General features: G+C 39.5%; 1 protein-coding gene across 2 annotated transcripts in view; it reads left to right on the top strand.

The window, feature by feature from the left end:
• prkaa2 (protein kinase, AMP-activated, alpha 2 catalytic subunit) overlaps positions 1-17,257 on the top strand; it is a 36,830-nt gene extending 19,573 nt beyond the window's left edge. The window contains exons 3-9 of one of the 2 annotated variants that reach the window (XM_063001306.1): positions 6,087-6,180; positions 7,121-7,265; positions 7,875-7,962; positions 9,279-9,503; positions 14,126-14,609; positions 15,042-15,168; positions 16,693-17,257. In XM_063001306.1, the coding sequence (XP_062857376.1) occupies positions 6,087-6,180; positions 7,121-7,265; positions 7,875-7,962; positions 9,279-9,503; positions 14,126-14,609; positions 15,042-15,168; positions 16,693-16,934 (1,405 nt within the window). In that variant the 3' untranslated portion in view covers positions 16,935-17,257. The remainder of the gene's footprint in view (positions 1-6,086; positions 6,181-7,120; positions 7,266-7,874; positions 7,963-9,278; positions 9,504-14,125; positions 14,610-15,041; positions 15,169-16,692) is intronic. The other variant, XM_063001307.1, reaches the window with a different exon arrangement.
• The last annotated feature ends 215 nt before the right edge of the window (positions 17,258-17,472 follow it).

Genomic DNA, 17,472 nt, shown 5'->3' with positions numbered 1-17,472 from the left:
CCAAAACCCTCGACACCTGGAGAAAAAGAAAAACATGATGTTATTAATATCAAAAAGATCTTACAAAAAGCCTTAGTACACACAAAGGAACATGATATTTTCTCCATATTCCTCACTGTTGCAGCAGTAAAGAGGTGAATTCCAATCCAGCACGTTAGACCCAAGCAACTGAACATTATGCTTTTAAGGCTTTTATAAATCATATTTACATTCACATTTTCAGCATTTAGCAGATGCTTTTATCTAAAGCGACTTACACAATGATCTGAACACATCATAAATCATATGATGTGCCATTACAAACCAAGTGAGCTGCACTGGTTTATTCTGAGTGTAGGTCTACAATCCACTAGAAGGACCACAGTTGCTTACATCCACCCGCCCAGTGATTGAGAACCCCTGCAGTACTGGACTGATAATGAAAGATTCATTGTTTTAAAAATATTTTTGACTCAAAGGCTTTGTGTCTCCAGTCTGTTTCTCAAAACCTACAAGCACCCCCCCACCACACACACACAGCTGTTGAATTGCAGTAGCAAGCAATAACAGGTGTGAGGAGTCACTGTCAAACACACACACACACAAACACACTTGATCAGAGTATTTATATCCATGTACATCCCTCCAACTATAACTATAGTTCAAACTAGGGCTGGGCGATATATCGAGATTTTATAAAATATCGATATATATGTACGTGGTCATGTTAGTTTATACTGGATGATCGCCCGACGTCGTCATTTATTTATTTATCTTCTTTTTATAGTATTTCTTGTTGTCGGCCAATAAACAACCAAAAATTTATAAAATTGCATGAACTAACTCAGTAAACAAGGAGCAAACAGCAAATAAAGCTGTTAAATAATAATAAAGTGCATGAAGCAGAACGCTGATTAAAATGCATTAAATGTTGTAATAGTTACACAGTAACATGAACGATTAGTTATACCTGTATTACAGAACTGAGTTCTATACAGTAAAAGAAAATATTAATGTAAATGTTGTGGCGACGGTGATGTAAAATAATTCGAAGTCCAAACATGTGAGGGGGGTTTAACGAGAACGCTACTTTTAATACCACACAAGCTCAGTGCAAAACAACAGAAGAAGATGAGCACAGCCGGAAACGATAAATTCTGATACCTTCCCTACACACTCGCTCCCTGCGCCCTATAGTGCACTTAACATTCTTAAAGGGCCAGACAATATATTTGTAATTCACATTACACGACAGGAGATGCCTTAGAAACAACTTTCTTTTTCTTAGAATAGCTCTTTTATTTTTTTTTAAGTAAAAATAGTTCTTGTGTGAAGCTTCCCCAGCATGAATTTTAATAAAAGTGCCTGTAAAAAATTTGGAACATGTAGCTTTGTCTAAGAAGTGTCTTTTTGTTATTACCTTATGGGATAAAAAAATATCGAGATATATATCGTATATCGCCGTTCAGCGAAAAAATATAGAGATATTATATATCCATATCGCCCAGCCCTAGTCCAGACCAACAACCTGGTGGCAGTTCATCATGGCTTGTCCCTCCTCAGACCACTGTTGATGGGTGCTGTTTTAGAGATACTTAAACTAAGAAATTGGTTGATATGGGGACTGTCTAAAAACCCAGTGAGCTCCCTTGCTGCCTACTGCCTTCCTAGGCAGCTCCCTAAATAGAGTGGATTCTAATAAGACATTGAACTTATAAGACAGATTATTTTGACCCACTTCTTAGACAGTGATTATGGCGATTAAGTCACCACAGTTGTTTAAGCTTACTCTGACTGAGGAGAGCTGTGACTAACACACACCCCCTTTGACACATGTGCAGTAGCCAACTGCATCTATTTTTATTGAGTTATATTATTTTAAAAGTGTGTGGGGTGTGCTAGTAAATAAGCTAGAAAATAACCCCCCATCCTTCCCAAATGAAACCCAATGGAAACGTATGCCCTAATTCATGTGATAGTCGTACACTGGCTAAATAAATGCTGTTTTATTAAGGTGACCTGATCAAACTCGAGATTGAGCGCTGAATTCTAAAGCCTCTGACTTTAGATCCGCACCTTATCCCGAATCAGGTTATCGTGAACAAAGCGCACTTCCTAAACAAAGGAGTCTTTATGAGTGGGGGGGAAATCTCCACCTCTCTTTAAGGTAGCTTGTTTTCCTGAGTACTACGAGACTTTAGGTAGTTGAGAAATGATCAGAAAGGGCTGCTTCCTGTTTTGAAACAGGAATGACAGACATGTTACATTATGAGGTAAAACTCATGCTCTCAGGCAGAGCGGTCACTGTTGGAAAAAAAACAAACAGGTACATTTTAGCAGGTTGGTATAGGGATTTACATGGGTAACAGTGTTGGACCACGTGTTTGTGTTTGCTCTTGGATAATATTGAGTAATGTCAGTTTCTTACATTTAAATAAAACCACGGCAGCATGATTAATGCCTGTTTTGCATTATTCAAGCCCAGTGGATACATATACATCTATGTCATGTAAATATTCTATATTTTCAATATTTTTGTCTTGTTTTATGTTGTACCTAGTTATTTATGAGAGCTGAGTTTGGCTGTTACTACAGTGATGAAAAGTCATTATTAAATTAGTCATTATTTAAAAAGTCACTTATTTAACTTTAAATGACCAATAGTAGGCAACTAAGTGTATTCATCATTTTTGAGATTATTCGGAATGTCTATTCCAATGACAGTATAAATTGCAGGGCACTTTTCTCATCTCAGATGGTCTAAAAGAGTATAAACTTATCTGACTGCTGTTGTTTTTCAGAAAAGCGAACGTTAAGTTATCTGTGCTAAAGACAAACAGGACCATCCAGACCAAACGTTGGGGTTTATCAGTGTCCTGGAATGGTTGACTAGAGGTTCCATTAACGCAGAGGCAGATATCTGTATTTTAGAGAGGTACATGCTGCCATCATGTCTAGGGTCAGGCTGTAACATAAAAAAAAAAAAACTAACAGATGAAACTGAAACGTAACAAGTGCAGTGACGTCTTTATATACGTTAATGAAGAGAGGTGCTGTACAGTGCTCCCACCCCTCCCTTACTGTGGATGCGCGAATGTCTTAAAGTCTCAGTTTTCAAGGTAAACCTGAAGCAGAAATTTGGCGCTTCACATTTTTTAAAATACCGTCACCATTTTTAAATATCGTCAACAATTTTAAATATCACAGTATACTGTCATACCGCCCAACCCTACACACACTCACACATTTTATGTATGTATTATAACCTCAGTCAGAGGAAAAAAGGACCCTGTGGCCCTACAGTGCTTAGCTACTAACACAGCTGCACATTATCAATCCCACAACCACAACCAAAACAACTGAGCACTGTTAATTTGGAAATGTATCACTCATTATTGTCTATTAAATTAATTTATAAAGACTGTTTATCTATCTATCTATCTATCTATCTATCTATCTATCCATCCATCCATCCATCCATCCATCCATCCATCCATCCATTCCTCCATCCATCCATCCATCCATCCATCCATCCACATTAGGGATAAATTAAAACTCCAGACTCGTGTGGAAAGCTTTTCCAGAAGAGCTGTAGATGAGAAGGAGACCCTCCATATTAATGATTATGGTATTGGATTGGGAAGTCCAACAACTTCAGGGTCAGGTGTCCACATACTTTTGTACTTACTGTCTATACCAGTGGTCCCCAACCACCAGGGTCAGTGGGTCATTAATTACCGGGCCGCACAGAAAGAATAAATAATTAGAGATCGCTACAAAGCAATTAAATTTCCAACTCTTGGGGTGTTATTGTCTTTTATCACCATTAGGTGGGAGTAGCGTCTCGTTGCAGCAAAAAAAAGCTAAGGATTTACTCTGATTTGCCTTTTTTTATTTATTCTATTTTGAATCCTCCTGTCCCCGCCGGTCTGTGAAATTATATCTTATATGAAACCGGTCTGTGCTGCAAAAAAGATTGGGGACCGCTGGTCTACACAATACCCCTTTTCCATTTACACAACTAACAGCTTTGAGCAGATCAAAAAGAGGTTTCCATTCTGTTAGCAGGCTGTTTCTTACCTTAAAAAAGGTAAATACAAAAAGATACAAACAAAAAGGTACAAACCAGAGCCAGGGTAACAGGGGTATACCGAGTGTCATCAGAATCCCTTTGTCACACACTTTACCTTTAGGAGTAATGTATCAATTACAAGCATGGAAAAGCCAGAGGAAAGATCATGCTGAATACAAAGTGCGACATGAGCTCCTGCTAGGCAACGTTGTGAAAAGGCTCACATCACTTCTCACTGGCTGTGATGTCTATTAAATAACAGATCTGACCTTTTACTTTCAGTGTGCATACAGCAACAGCCATCGATGCCTTTCATTCTGGCAGCGCCAAGCTGTCAAGGCAAAAATTAATTCTGGTTATGGGGAGATTTTCCTAAACAGTCTTTTATTTGTTATTTAAAAAACGTTATTCACACTATCTCGGATGCCCCCCTGTGTGATCTGCTGTATCTTTTCCGTCGAGTCACACTTTCCCTTTGTTTTCTTTGTATAACCCTGCTTTAATACCTTATGTTTAGGGCCCTACTAAATTCACAGGAAAATTTGCTTAATTTCACCTTTCTATCAGAACCAGCATTAACTTCTTCAGCAATTTGAGCTACAGTAGCTCGTCTGTTGGATCGGACCACACGGGCCAGCCTTTGCTCCCCATGTGCATCAATGAGCCTTGGCCGCCCATGACCCTGTCTCCGGTTTACCACTGTTTTTTCCTTGGACCACTTTTGATATATACTGATTACTGCAGACCGGGAACACCCCACAAGAACTGCAGTTTTGGAGATGCTCTGACCCAGTTGGCTAGCCGTCACAATTTGGCCCTTGTCAAACTCGTTCAAATACATACGCTTGCCCATTTGTCCTGTTTCTAACACATCTACTTTCAGGATAAAATGTTCACTTGCTGCCTAATATATCCCACCCACTAACAGGTGCCGTGATGAAGAGATAATCAGTGTTATTCACTTCACCTGTCAGTGGTCATAATGTTATGCCTGGTCTGTGTATACTTAAAGCAGCCAATATACTTAAAGACTCATCCCATTCTCACCTATTTGATTTGCTGCTCTTGGTGAGACACTTCAGGTCATTACATCATGGTCAAACAGACTTAAAAATAGCTTTCACCCCAGAGCCATATGTGAACTTAACACTACCAAACACCAACACTGACCGTTTGGGACCTGCATGCATTCACACACTACAGTACACTTTTAGACCACTGCACTGAGGCCTGGTTATTTTTGTTTACATAGATTTCATTCCAACTGCACCATGTTCAGATATTCTTGTTTGTTAAAAGAACACTAATTATGTACATGTGAACTTCCTTAGCTGCTGTATGTCATATGTATTGCATTTATGACTTGTTTTATATGACCACTGCTTTTTAACATTTTAGGAACACATGCAATTTTGTAGTGCATCAGGTTTATATTTTAAATTTATACTTCACTCAGCTACTAAACATATTCTGGATTCTTATATAACCTTTATTTTATATTCATATTGTATAATGTTATTTGCAGTCTCAGCTTAGTTTAATATTTTATGTAGATTTTTATCACTGTCTGTTATTTGTGAATGCTGATTTATTTTGTTGTACACGACACTATGACAAGGAATATATTAATAAACTAGTTAGCCAAAGGGGGAAAAGATGAAAATTGTATTAAAGAATATTGTGTTTTCTTTGCTTTATTCCTTTCTTTACTTGCAAAACTGTGTATAAATCTATAGAGCACTGAAGGATGGTGTTGTCACAAATAACACCATGACTATGGTAACTGCCCTTTGGCTTGTGCCTATGACTTAATCACAGCCATGATATTATTCATGATAGCACACACATTTTATTGCATAATTATATTAGGTATACAGCCTAATAACACTGCAACTGATCAAATATGTCACTCTCATAGTTTTGCACTTATGAATGACCTTTAAAGTAAATCATTGTTATAGTCTCTAAATTCTGAAGATCTGTTCAAAAACAATGATGTGTAAAGCAGATGTACCTGTGAATGTGTGTGTTGCAGGTATCAGGTGATCAGCACTCCTACAGATTTCTTCATGGTGATGGAGTATGTGTCTGGAGGGGAGCTCTTTGACTATATCTGTAAGCATGGAAGGGTAAGAGTCTCAAAAAGGCTTTATTTCTAGTCTCTAATGTGTTTCCCAGCCATTCTTACTATTAACAGGAGTAATGCAATCTTATAACCACAAGTACTAGATTTTATAAATCGGCACACCAGGTTAATCAGGAATCAGTTAAAATTAATATATTTCAATTAGTGTTTTTTTAGTCAAGGCTTTTCTATTTTTGTATGTCAAACAAGTGTATATGCTGATGTTCACTTTCTCCCAATGGATAGGCTGTTTCAGCCATCCCTTTAGACATTACTCAGTTATGTCTATATAGATGCCCGCCCGGTCGATACTGCTGAGATTTGAACCCTGGATATCAGCGGTAGTGGGATAGCGTATTTACAGCTGCGCCATCCGAGCACCTAAAATATGTATTAATAATAAAGATTTAAAAGTTAAATGACATTATAAAATAATGCAGTATTGTATTTGTATCAGAAACTGCACGTTTAATAAATACATTGTAATCCACTCAGTCATTTTCATTAATTATTTTCATTAAATTAGTTATTTACTTAAAAAAATGCTGCTTTTGTTTATTAAAAATGTATTACTTGTTTCTTTAAATGCTCACTCAACTGTAAAATTACTCATGCCCATGACAGAACACGTCATAAGATTAAATCAAATGGAACCTTATACCAGCCCAGTGTTTCAGTCCAATATTGGTTTTAAACTGATGCTCAGCATCAGATTGGTTAAACTTGTCTTGCAGTATGTTGCAGTATGATTATTTACTGCAGTATGATTATTTAGTTATGCAAATTGTACACTTTAAGTTCTTGCAAACTGATTTACCCTCTTAATGATGTTACTTTGATTTACACCTTGTTTTCTTAGTTGTTGTCATTGGAAAAATGATCTTTGAAACTGATTGCAATCTATTCAGGACATTATTATTCCATTTCTTATTTTCTCTGGCCAGGTAGAGGAAAGTGAGGCACGACGTTTGTTCCAGCAGATCATCTCTGCGGTGGACTACTGCCACAGACACATGGTGGTGCACAGAGACCTGAAACCCGAAAATGTCCTGCTGGATGGAAACATGAACGCCAAAATTGCTGACTTTGGTACAAACAAAGAAAAAAATAAATGGGATGGGAAGGCAAGGGAGATATTTCTTCAGGAAACACTTGCTTACAGTTGTCTGGTTTGATGTCTAATTTGGCACTAGTCTAATGTTTAGAAAAAAGAGACTAAAGGAAGGATGGGGGGGTAAAATGATAGAAGATTTTTGTTTATATTTACAGTTTGATGGAAGAAGAATAATGTTTTTTTCTCTAAGCTGGCTAACTTAGTTTTACTAGATGGAAATCTTATAGTTATGGACATGATAGCTATGATTTTTGGCCATGTAGCATACACAATCTTTGTTTACATATACATTTTTACGTTGCAGGGATTTTTAATTCTTAATGTTCATAGATTATTTTACAGATCAGCATTTTGAAAGCATATATAGCCATATATAGTCACTGGCTTCCAAATAGAGTTTTCCCTTTGTTGATCTCTGAACCCAATTAGCTGACCTTTGCATTTAGTACCATTAACGTTGATCCTATCAAACATTTAATCAATCAAATGGAACAACTTCAACCTTAAAAATATAATGGCTCTCATTAGTAACAAAAGCCTGGTCTGTCTGATGCTAAGAGCAGTGCTTTCGTGTTTGCTTTCAGGCCTGTCAAACATGATGTCAGACGGAGAGTTCTTGAGAACAAGCTGCGGTTCTCCTAACTATGCTGCTCCAGAGGTCATTTCTGGAAGGTAAGAGCACAGGACCTCTGACCCTGTCACATTCCTAATTTGTAATGGTGCATTTAAATAAAACTCTGGAATTCATGCTCTCAGTGATCATGTGGTTTGACCATTAAGTGATTCAAGTGGAGAAAGGTGAATGAAAAATATGGAAGCACAGCAGAAAATATCTAGAGGTATCTAGAGGCTATTGATTTAACAAGCTAAATAGAAGTTAGGTTTCAGTGGAAAATATAAATGTGGTGACAAAGGATGGAACTGCTGTGATAATTAATCAACTTTTCTCTCAGATGTGCTGATTAATTACAGAAAAATAATATGACAAAAATTAAACTGCACTAAACGTTATAAATCGAACATCCTGTCTTATTATCTTATTGGTTGTGTCTTATTAAAAATGTCTTGCTAGGATGACATCCGAACAGGTTTTAGATAGAAGATAGATAAATAGATATACTTTATTTGTCATATGTACAGTACAATGAAATTCTTTCTTCGCATATCCCTGCTTGTTTGGATGCTGGGGTCAGAGCGCAGGGTCAGCCATTGTACACCGCCCCTGGAGCAGAGAGTGTTCAGGGCCTTGCTCAAGGACCCAACAGTGGCTGCATAGCAGGGCCTGGATTTGAACCGCCAATCTTCCGGTTGATAGCCCAAAGCTCTACCCACTAGGCTGCCACTGTCCCTTTTTATCGTCCATTTAGCATATAGTAGCAAGCAGGTTAGGTCTTAGCAAGTCTTTCCTACAGAAAATGCAAAGCCATGGTCAAATGGGGAACAGGACAGAACTAGTGATGTAAGAACCAAAATATGTGATAGCCATTGGTCAATATTTTTATTTAATAGGCTGATACTTAAGAGCCCTCAGCACACACACATACATGTGCATGACAAACACTTGCATCTGAAATACCACATTATACATTAGACTTATTGAAACACTGCATTAATGTACATAAACAAATAGAGGGCTGCACAGTGGCTCAGTGGGTAGCACTGTCACCTTTGTAGGGCCCTAACTATAATGTATTGCACAAGCTCTTCGTTCATATTACGTGGAGGTGCAATTTGGAGGTCCTGTGACAAATCAATGCTTTATCCAGGAGAAATTCCTGTTTTTACTAAAAAGGTTCCAGACTTGACACAATTTTCATTAGTTTTTCATATTTAAAAAGACTTCCAGCAAGCATTTATACATTCAAGCTAAATCCAAAGTTTTTATTTGGACCAAACATTTGCAGCATTGTGTTACTTGGCACAAAAGTTTCAAATGCACAATTTTAAACCAACATACTTGATTCACGTGTGTATTGTTGTTTTAAAAGACTGTATGCAGGGCCAGAGGTGGACATCTGGAGCTGTGGTGTGATCTTATATGCTTTGTTATGCGGCACTTTGCCCTTTGATGACGAGCATGTGCCTACGCTCTTCAAGAAGATCCGTGGAGGAGTTTTCTACATCCCTGAGTACCTCAACCGTTCTGTAGCCAGCCTGCTGATGCTGATGCTCCAGGTGGATCCTTTAAAGAGAGCCACAATCAAGGATATCAGGTGAGAAACTGCAGTCATTCAACCATAGCACCCTGTAATACAGAGTGACAGGCAGGAATCAAGCCTGGACAGAGCACCACTTCATCAAATCAAGGCAACACACTGATTTATTTACCCACTTACTCTGACCTAGAGGCAATGACAGTAGCCATTCTACTTTCTGCATGTGTTTGGGAAATGGAAGGAAACCTAAAGTACATGATGTGAACCCACACAGACATGGATCGAACATGAAACATACACTGGGAATAAGTTTTCAATCCTGAAGTTGTGCAGTACTTACACCACCTGCTGCCCAACTGTACTGCCTATAGAATGTTCTAATATGTATAGCACATGCAGCGGTAAAACACGCTAGCACACTAGAGCTGGCATGTTGAACTCGTCGGTTTGAATCTCAGCTCTGCTAACGGCAGGCTGGGTGCCTACACGAACAATGATTGGCTTGTTATTCTGGGAGGGTGCCAATAGGTATTCCTCGTATCTGTTGCAATTACGACCTCTGCTGGCTGATTTATGACATCTGCACAGCGACAAGGAATAATGTAATCCTTAGTCACGGCTCTCCTCAGTCAGGAGTGGAGGTCAACATCTGTAGAGGGGAGGGCGGCACAATGGCTAAGTGGGTAGCACTGTCAACTCACAGCTAGAAGGTACTGGGTTTGATCCCCAGGTGGGGCGGTCCAGGTTTTATAGGTTTCCTCTGGGAGCTCCGGTTTCCTCCCACAGTCCAAAGACATGCAAGTGAGGTGAATTGGAGACATTATATTGTTCAAGACTGTGTTTGATATAACCTTGTGAACTGATGAACCTTGTGTAACGAGTAACTACTGTTTCTGTCTGAATGTAACCAAAGTGTAAAACATGACATTAAAATCCTAATAAACAAGCAAACAAACAGTAGAGGGGAAGCATAATGCAATCGGGTCTTATATTTCTATATATCTTATATAAATGTATAATTATTATGTAATATAACACAAGCTAGGGTTAACATGTGTTCTTTGCACTTTGGTGCCACCATTTCCTGCACGCTTTTGTATTACAATGAAAACAAAACATTCTCTCATAGGGACAAGGTTTAACAGTCATGGTTCGCTACGGCCACTGAGCTACCACATTTACATTTATAGCATCAACAGTGGCAACATGTTGCTGGCAGGGCTTGAGCCATTAACTTCACGATCATTAATCTTTAATTCTTTCTCTGTTGAGCTACCACTGCTCCAATTAACATGATTTTTTGTGACTTATGTTTACATTGGATACCTCTTTTCCAACCAGCAGTGTCTATTTAACTCTAAATTGCAAATAATTGATACATACCTTTATAAGGACAAAAATGACTCAGCTAAATGACTGAATCAGTAATTGCAAAACCAAAAAAGTTAATGACTCCAAAATACTTACATATGATGTACAGTGTATCACAAAAGTGAGTACACCCCTCACATTTCTGCAAATATTTCATTATATCTTTTCATGGGACAACGCTATAGACATGAAACTTGGATATAACTTAGAGTAGTCAGTGTACAACTTGTATAGCAGTGTAGATTTACTGTCTTCTGAAAATAACTCAACACACAGCCATTAATGTCTAAATGGCTGGCAACATAAGTGAGTACACCCCACAGTGAACATGTCCAAATTGTGCCCAAAGTGTCAATATTTGGTGTGACCACCATTATTATCCAGCACTGCCTTAACCCTCCTGGGCATGGAATTCACCAGAGCTGCACAGGTTGCTACTGGAATCCTCTTCCACTCCTCCATGATGACATCACGGAGCTGGTGGATGTTAGACACCTTGAACTCCTCCACCTTCCACTTGAGGATGCGCCACAGGTGCTCAATTGGGTTTAGTCCATCACCTTTATCTTCAGCTTCCTCAGCAAGGCAGTTGTCATCTTGGAGGTTGTGTTTGGGGTCGTTATCCTGTTGGAAAACTGCCATGAGGCCCAGTTTTCGAAGGGAGGGGATCATGCTCTGTTTCAGAATGTCACAGTACATGTTGGAATTCATGTTTCCCTAAATGAACTGCAGCTCCCCAGTGCCAGCAACACTCATGCAGCCCAAGACCATGATGCTACCACCACCATGCTTGACTGTAGGCAAGATACAGTTGTCTTGGTACTTCTCACCAGGGCGCCGCCACACATGCTGGACACCATCTGAGCCAAACAAGTTTATCTTGGTCTCGTCAGACAACAGGGCATTCCAGTAATCCATGTTCTTGGACTGCTTGTCTTCAGCAAACTGTTTGCGGGCTTTCTTGTGCGTCAGCTTCCTTCTGGGATGACGACCATGCAGACCGAGTTGATGCAGTGTGCGGCGTATGGTCTGAGCACTGACAGGCTGACCTCCCACGTCTTCAACCTCTGCAGCAATGCTGGCAGCACTCATGTGTCTATTTTTTAAAGCCAACCTCTGGATATGACGCCGAACACGTGGACTCAACTTCTTTGGTCGACCCTGGCGAAGCCTGTTCCGAGTGGAACCTGTCCTGGAAAACCGCTGTATGACCTTGGCCACCATGCTGTAGCTCAGTTTCAGGGTGTTAGCAATCTTCTTAAAGCCCAGGCCATCTTTGTGGAGAGCAACAATTCTATTTCTCACATCCTCAGAGAGTTCTTTGCCATGAGGTGCCATGTTGAATATCCAGTGGCCAGTATGAGAGAATTGTACCCAAAACACCAAATTTAACAGCCCTGCTCCCCATTTACACCTGGGACCTTGACACATGACACCAGGGAGGGACAACGACACATTTGGGCACAATTTGGACATGTTCACTGTGGGGTGTACTCACTTATGTTGCCAGCTATTTAGACATTAATGGCTGTGTGTTGAGTTATTTTCAGAAGACAGTAAATCTACACTGCTATACAAGCTGTACACTGACTACTCTAAGTTATATCCAAGTTTCATGTCTATAGTGTTGTCCCATGAAAAGATATAATGAAATATTTGCAGAAATGTGAGGGGTGTACTCACTTTTGTGATACACTGTAGGCTTATAGTGTAATTTATTTAGCCAAGTGTATTTTTTGTCAGTTTTCCCCCCAATTGTCCTCCCAGTCTAGTCGTATCCAATTACCCGATTGCATTACGCTTTCCCTCTACTGATGTTGACCTCCACTCCTGACTAGGGATGTCCCGATCCCGGAATCGGGGCTGATCAAGGCATTTTTTAACTGATCGGTATCAGCTTTACTAATGCCGATCGTAGTCCCGATCTTTAGTTTTACGTCAGCATGTCCGCTGTGTGGAAATACTTTAAATTTGAAAGTGAAACAAGTCCAACAGTGTAGTGTATTGTCTGCAATGCGAGCGTTTCACGAGGCGGTAGTAGCAGAGCTGCGTTCATTACTGTAGGATTTTACTATTTATATGGTGTGTGAGTCAAGGATCACTCCGGTTTACAAAACAATAACTTTTAATCCGAGTATGAAAGCTTCAGGACCAGGACATACAGCTTTTACGAGTTTACGTGTTACAAGACTGATCGACATCTCAGTATCGGGCACTCTGATTGGCTTAGTTATGTAACCGAGCGTCGTAGTGATGCACTTGCTTAATAAAGAAATAAATACACTGTATATTCACAAATTGTCGGGAGCATAACACTTTATTAACTATTTGGTACCGAATAGCGGACAGCTAGAGCCAAGCGCGCTATTCCATGCACTATGGAAGCCCCAAAGGGTCAAAACACACTCACTTCGCGTAGAAACGTCCATCAAACCATTGTCACAATACAAGCACTTTAAGAACTGGCTTTCCTTCATAACAAAAGAGTGACTTTCCATTTTATTTTGTTATTCAGGTTTCACTGTAATGCTGTAACTTATTTGTTTTTTTTATATTCAAGTTAAGCTGCTACACCACTTCTGAGTGGAGATTTCTGTTCATTTTTAGTGCATCACTGCATTAAACAGAATTATGTTCTTTGAATGTAAAGTTCAAAGTGAAACTGTATTTATCTCACTCATTTTGAGTGTTATAGTTTTCCTACTACAATGCTGCACTAAGTTTGTTTACTTTTATTTTGTAAAAATAAAAGAACATTAAGCAATAGCTTGGATGCAGCCAATTTTTTTCCTACAGAACTGCAGAGCTATTCAGTTGTTAAACATATACACTGGATTAATTTGAATAACTGTAATGTACTTGAAGTGTGCACTGTGTGAACAGTATTATCTAGTTCTTATTTAGACAATATCTAGAAAATACAAGTATCGGTTTGAGACTCGGTATCGGATCGGGATCAAAATTAATGATCGGGAACAAAAAAACATGATCGTGACATCCCTACTCTTGACTATGGAGAGACATGACTAACCACACGTCCCCTCCGACACATTTGCAATACACGAGGCGAGTTCATATGTGGATCAGCTTTGTGTACAGAGAGACACACCCTGATCACATTATCCCCCATTGATCAGCGAGCAGAGGTCATAATTGCATCAGTTATGAGGAATCCCCTCCGGCATCCTCCCTGAACAACAAGCCAATCATTGTTTGTGTCAACGCTCATGTGTGCTAGCATGTTTTACATCTTTTGCGTCTTTTTAAGTGTTAATTTTGACTCAGCAGTATCTGTTTACTTTCCTCAGAGAACACGAGTGGTTTAAGCAAGATCTGCCCCACTACCTCTTCCCGGAGGACGCTTCGTATGACAGTGCAGCAGTGGACGAGGAGGCTGTGCGCGACGTGTGTGAAAAGTTCGAGTGTGCCGAGGCCGAAGTGCTGGGGAGTCTGTACAGCGGAGACCCACAGGACCAGCTGGCCGTCGCCTACCACCTCATCATCGACAACCGGCGTATCATGAACCAGGCCAGCGAGTTTTACCTAGCTTCCAGTCCGCCTGCCGGCTCCTTCATCGACGATGGCATTAGGCCACACCCAGAGAGGATGCCCCCACTGCTGGCAGACAGCCCCAAAGCCAGGTGCCCACTGGATGCCCTTAACAACACTAAGCCCAAACCGCTAGCAGTAAAGAAAGCCAAGTGGCACCTTGGCATCCGGAGCCAGAGCAGACCCTATGACATCATGGCTGAGGTGTACCGTGCCATGAAGCAGCTCAGCTATGACTGGAAGGTGAGAGCTAAACATAGTGTGTATGCAAACATATGTATTTGTCAGGCAAATTCATCCATCCATGCGTAGTTTTAACATAAGTCATATAACATTGTGCCGGGGTTCATTATTTAAGGGTACAAATTGCAGTCAGCATGGCCCCAGATACGTGTGACAACCTACCAGGACCTTATTGAGTCACCCCCAGCCCGTCTAGCTGCTGTCTGTGCTGCACAAAGCGGTTACTGGATATTAGCTGGTGGTCATAATTATGTGACTCTACTGTGTAATTTGTTTTATAGCAATATATAGTGCCACCCAGTGGCCAGAAAACACACTATTACCTTTACAGACTATAATTAAGACTAAATTAATTAAAGATACTTTATATGTTGGTTGGCACAATATCGTAATACTAAGACACATTCTAATTGAATCTTTTCTCACTTTTAGGTGGTGAACCCCTATCATTTGAGGGTGCGACGGAAGAACCCGGTCACTGGAAACTTTGTAAAAATGAGCTTGCAGCTCTATCAAGTGGACAACCGCAGTTACCTACTGGACTTCAAGAGCATTGATGGTAAATGCTTACTTATTATAAAACCATGATAGACGTACGCTGGTGACAAATTAATAATGTATATAAAGTATGTAACATGCCTTCTATTCATTGAGGTGTATAAAATAATTTCAGAAAATGTATTTTATGCATTCAACTTTTGCAACAGTTTAAGGAAGGTCCTTTCCCATAAATAAAAACATGGTTTAATGAGTGAATTAACTTTGGTGGCTTGCATAAAGCCTTAACATCAACACTTCTGAACACTCTAGGAAGAAATCAGACTGTGGAGCAAACCTTTCTGTCCAGTATCAGTGCCTGACCTCACAGACGCTTTTACCTCATGGGCACAAATTCCTACAGACACACTTCAAAATGTTGTGTAAAGCCTTCCTATAACAGAATAGTGAGCCAACCCTAAGTTCAATTGCTTTTCGACAGATGTAATGCATGATACAGGTAAGGAATGAACATCCTACCTACTGTGGCACATATAAAATGCTGAAACATTCCAGTTGACTGGGAGTTTGGATTAAAATGGCAGGTGAAAATGATATTAGTGACTAAACAAGAGGCACAAATCATTACAGATACTGTATATCAAGTTCAGGAGTTCAAAAGAGGCTTTACTGGTCGGGGAAGTCATTCTTCACCATATTCTTAAAAAGTGCCATCCACATGATTTGAAAGAAAACAAGATGTGTCAGACCAGACAACCAATGTCTAGTTCCAGGGTTCATTTCAGTAGGTTCTTTCGGCAGTAGAGATCGTATCATAAACAATTGTTATGAAAAAAGTCATCGTCATGGCTAATCACTCTTATGTGACATTGGTTTTAATTTCTTAATTCTTAATTTTTCTTCAGTTAAAATTTTTAAATAGTTTTTGTAGTGGAATACTGTAGTGTTTTATTCTAAAAATGAAGTAATCTTACAAAACATTTTGTCCATGATTTTACCGTGACCCAGGCAACACAAGCAATGCATTAAAACGAAACACAAAATGAAATATGCTTAATTAATAAAAATGGTGGCAATCTGGTTCCACTGTGGTTTACAACAGGGTTTTTCAAACCCTGGGTCGTGACCCACCCAAGCCAAAAAATGGGTCACAAAGAAAAATACTAATTATTAAATAAACATGAAATAAACGTATACATTAACACCCCCTTGTGAAGCCTTTACATTACATATTGGAAAGCACAGTGGGACCAGATTGCCACCATTTTCATTTATAAAGTATATTTTGTTTTGTGTTTTGTTTTGATGACTGTCTGTGTTGCCCGAGTCATGGTGAAAATCATAGACAAAATGTGGGTTGCTTAAAAAAAGTTTGAAAAACCCTGGTTTACAAGATGTAACGTAAAGCCTCCACAAGGGGGCGTTCATGTACAAGTACATTTTGTGTTTATGTGCCTGTTAAAACTTGTTTATTTAATTACTATTATTTTTCTCAGCTACCCATTTTTTTGGCTCGACCCAGGGTTTGAAAACCGAAAGTATTGGTGAAAATAAAATTAAAGATAAGCATTTCTCTCTCATCCAGATGACAGCATTGAGCAGAAATCTGGCTCGTCTACACCTCAGCGCTCAGGGTCGGCAGCCGGCCTCCACCGGCCCCGCCTCAGCATCGACTCGGCGACCGTCTCTATAGAAATGCCACAGCTCAGCAGCTCGCTGCCGGGCTCTCTGCTTGGCAGCATGCCCCTGCTGGCACCACGACAGGGCAGCCACACCATGGATTTCTTCGAGATGTGTGCCAGTCTCATCACCACTCTAGCACGCTGAGTTACCGGTGCACATGCACACAAACATCACAAACATACTAGTTAAACCTTCACATTCATGCCCAGTGATAGAATCTTTAAATAAATGAGGGGTCATTCGTTTAGAGTTATACCTTCTAGGGCCAGCCACATGTACATTTCTCACTCAGACAGATAGACAGCTCTGACTGATTATTGCTGCTTTACTGATCAAACTTTTTTTTGTGTGGCTGGATGGCATTCTGGGGTATTTCACACTGCATGGTGTTTTGTCTTTTTTATATACATAACATTTTGGTAAGATGAATATACGGTATATTTCTATTTCTCCTTTTAATCACTTTAGTAGCGGAGTTGCTGTTGATTTCAATGACATACCAAAAATTATGTTTATATGCATACAAATACTCTATCAGATTATTTATTTTTTAGAGATTGTTTATGCTGTTTAGTTATTTTATTTATGAGCTAATTAGTGAAGTGCTGAAATACTGAATTAACATATATTCTGAAAATGCAGTGCTGCAGTGTTGTCTGTTAAGGAAAAAAATATACACACA

Source organism: Trichomycterus rosablanca, chromosome 9, assembly GCF_030014385.1.
Source record: "Trichomycterus rosablanca isolate fTriRos1 chromosome 9, fTriRos1.hap1, whole genome shotgun sequence".
Lineage (NCBI taxonomy): Eukaryota > Metazoa > Chordata > Actinopteri > Siluriformes > Trichomycteridae > Trichomycterus > Trichomycterus rosablanca.
Note: the sequence above shows the minus strand (reverse complement) of the source record. Positions and strands in the feature narration are given on the sequence as shown.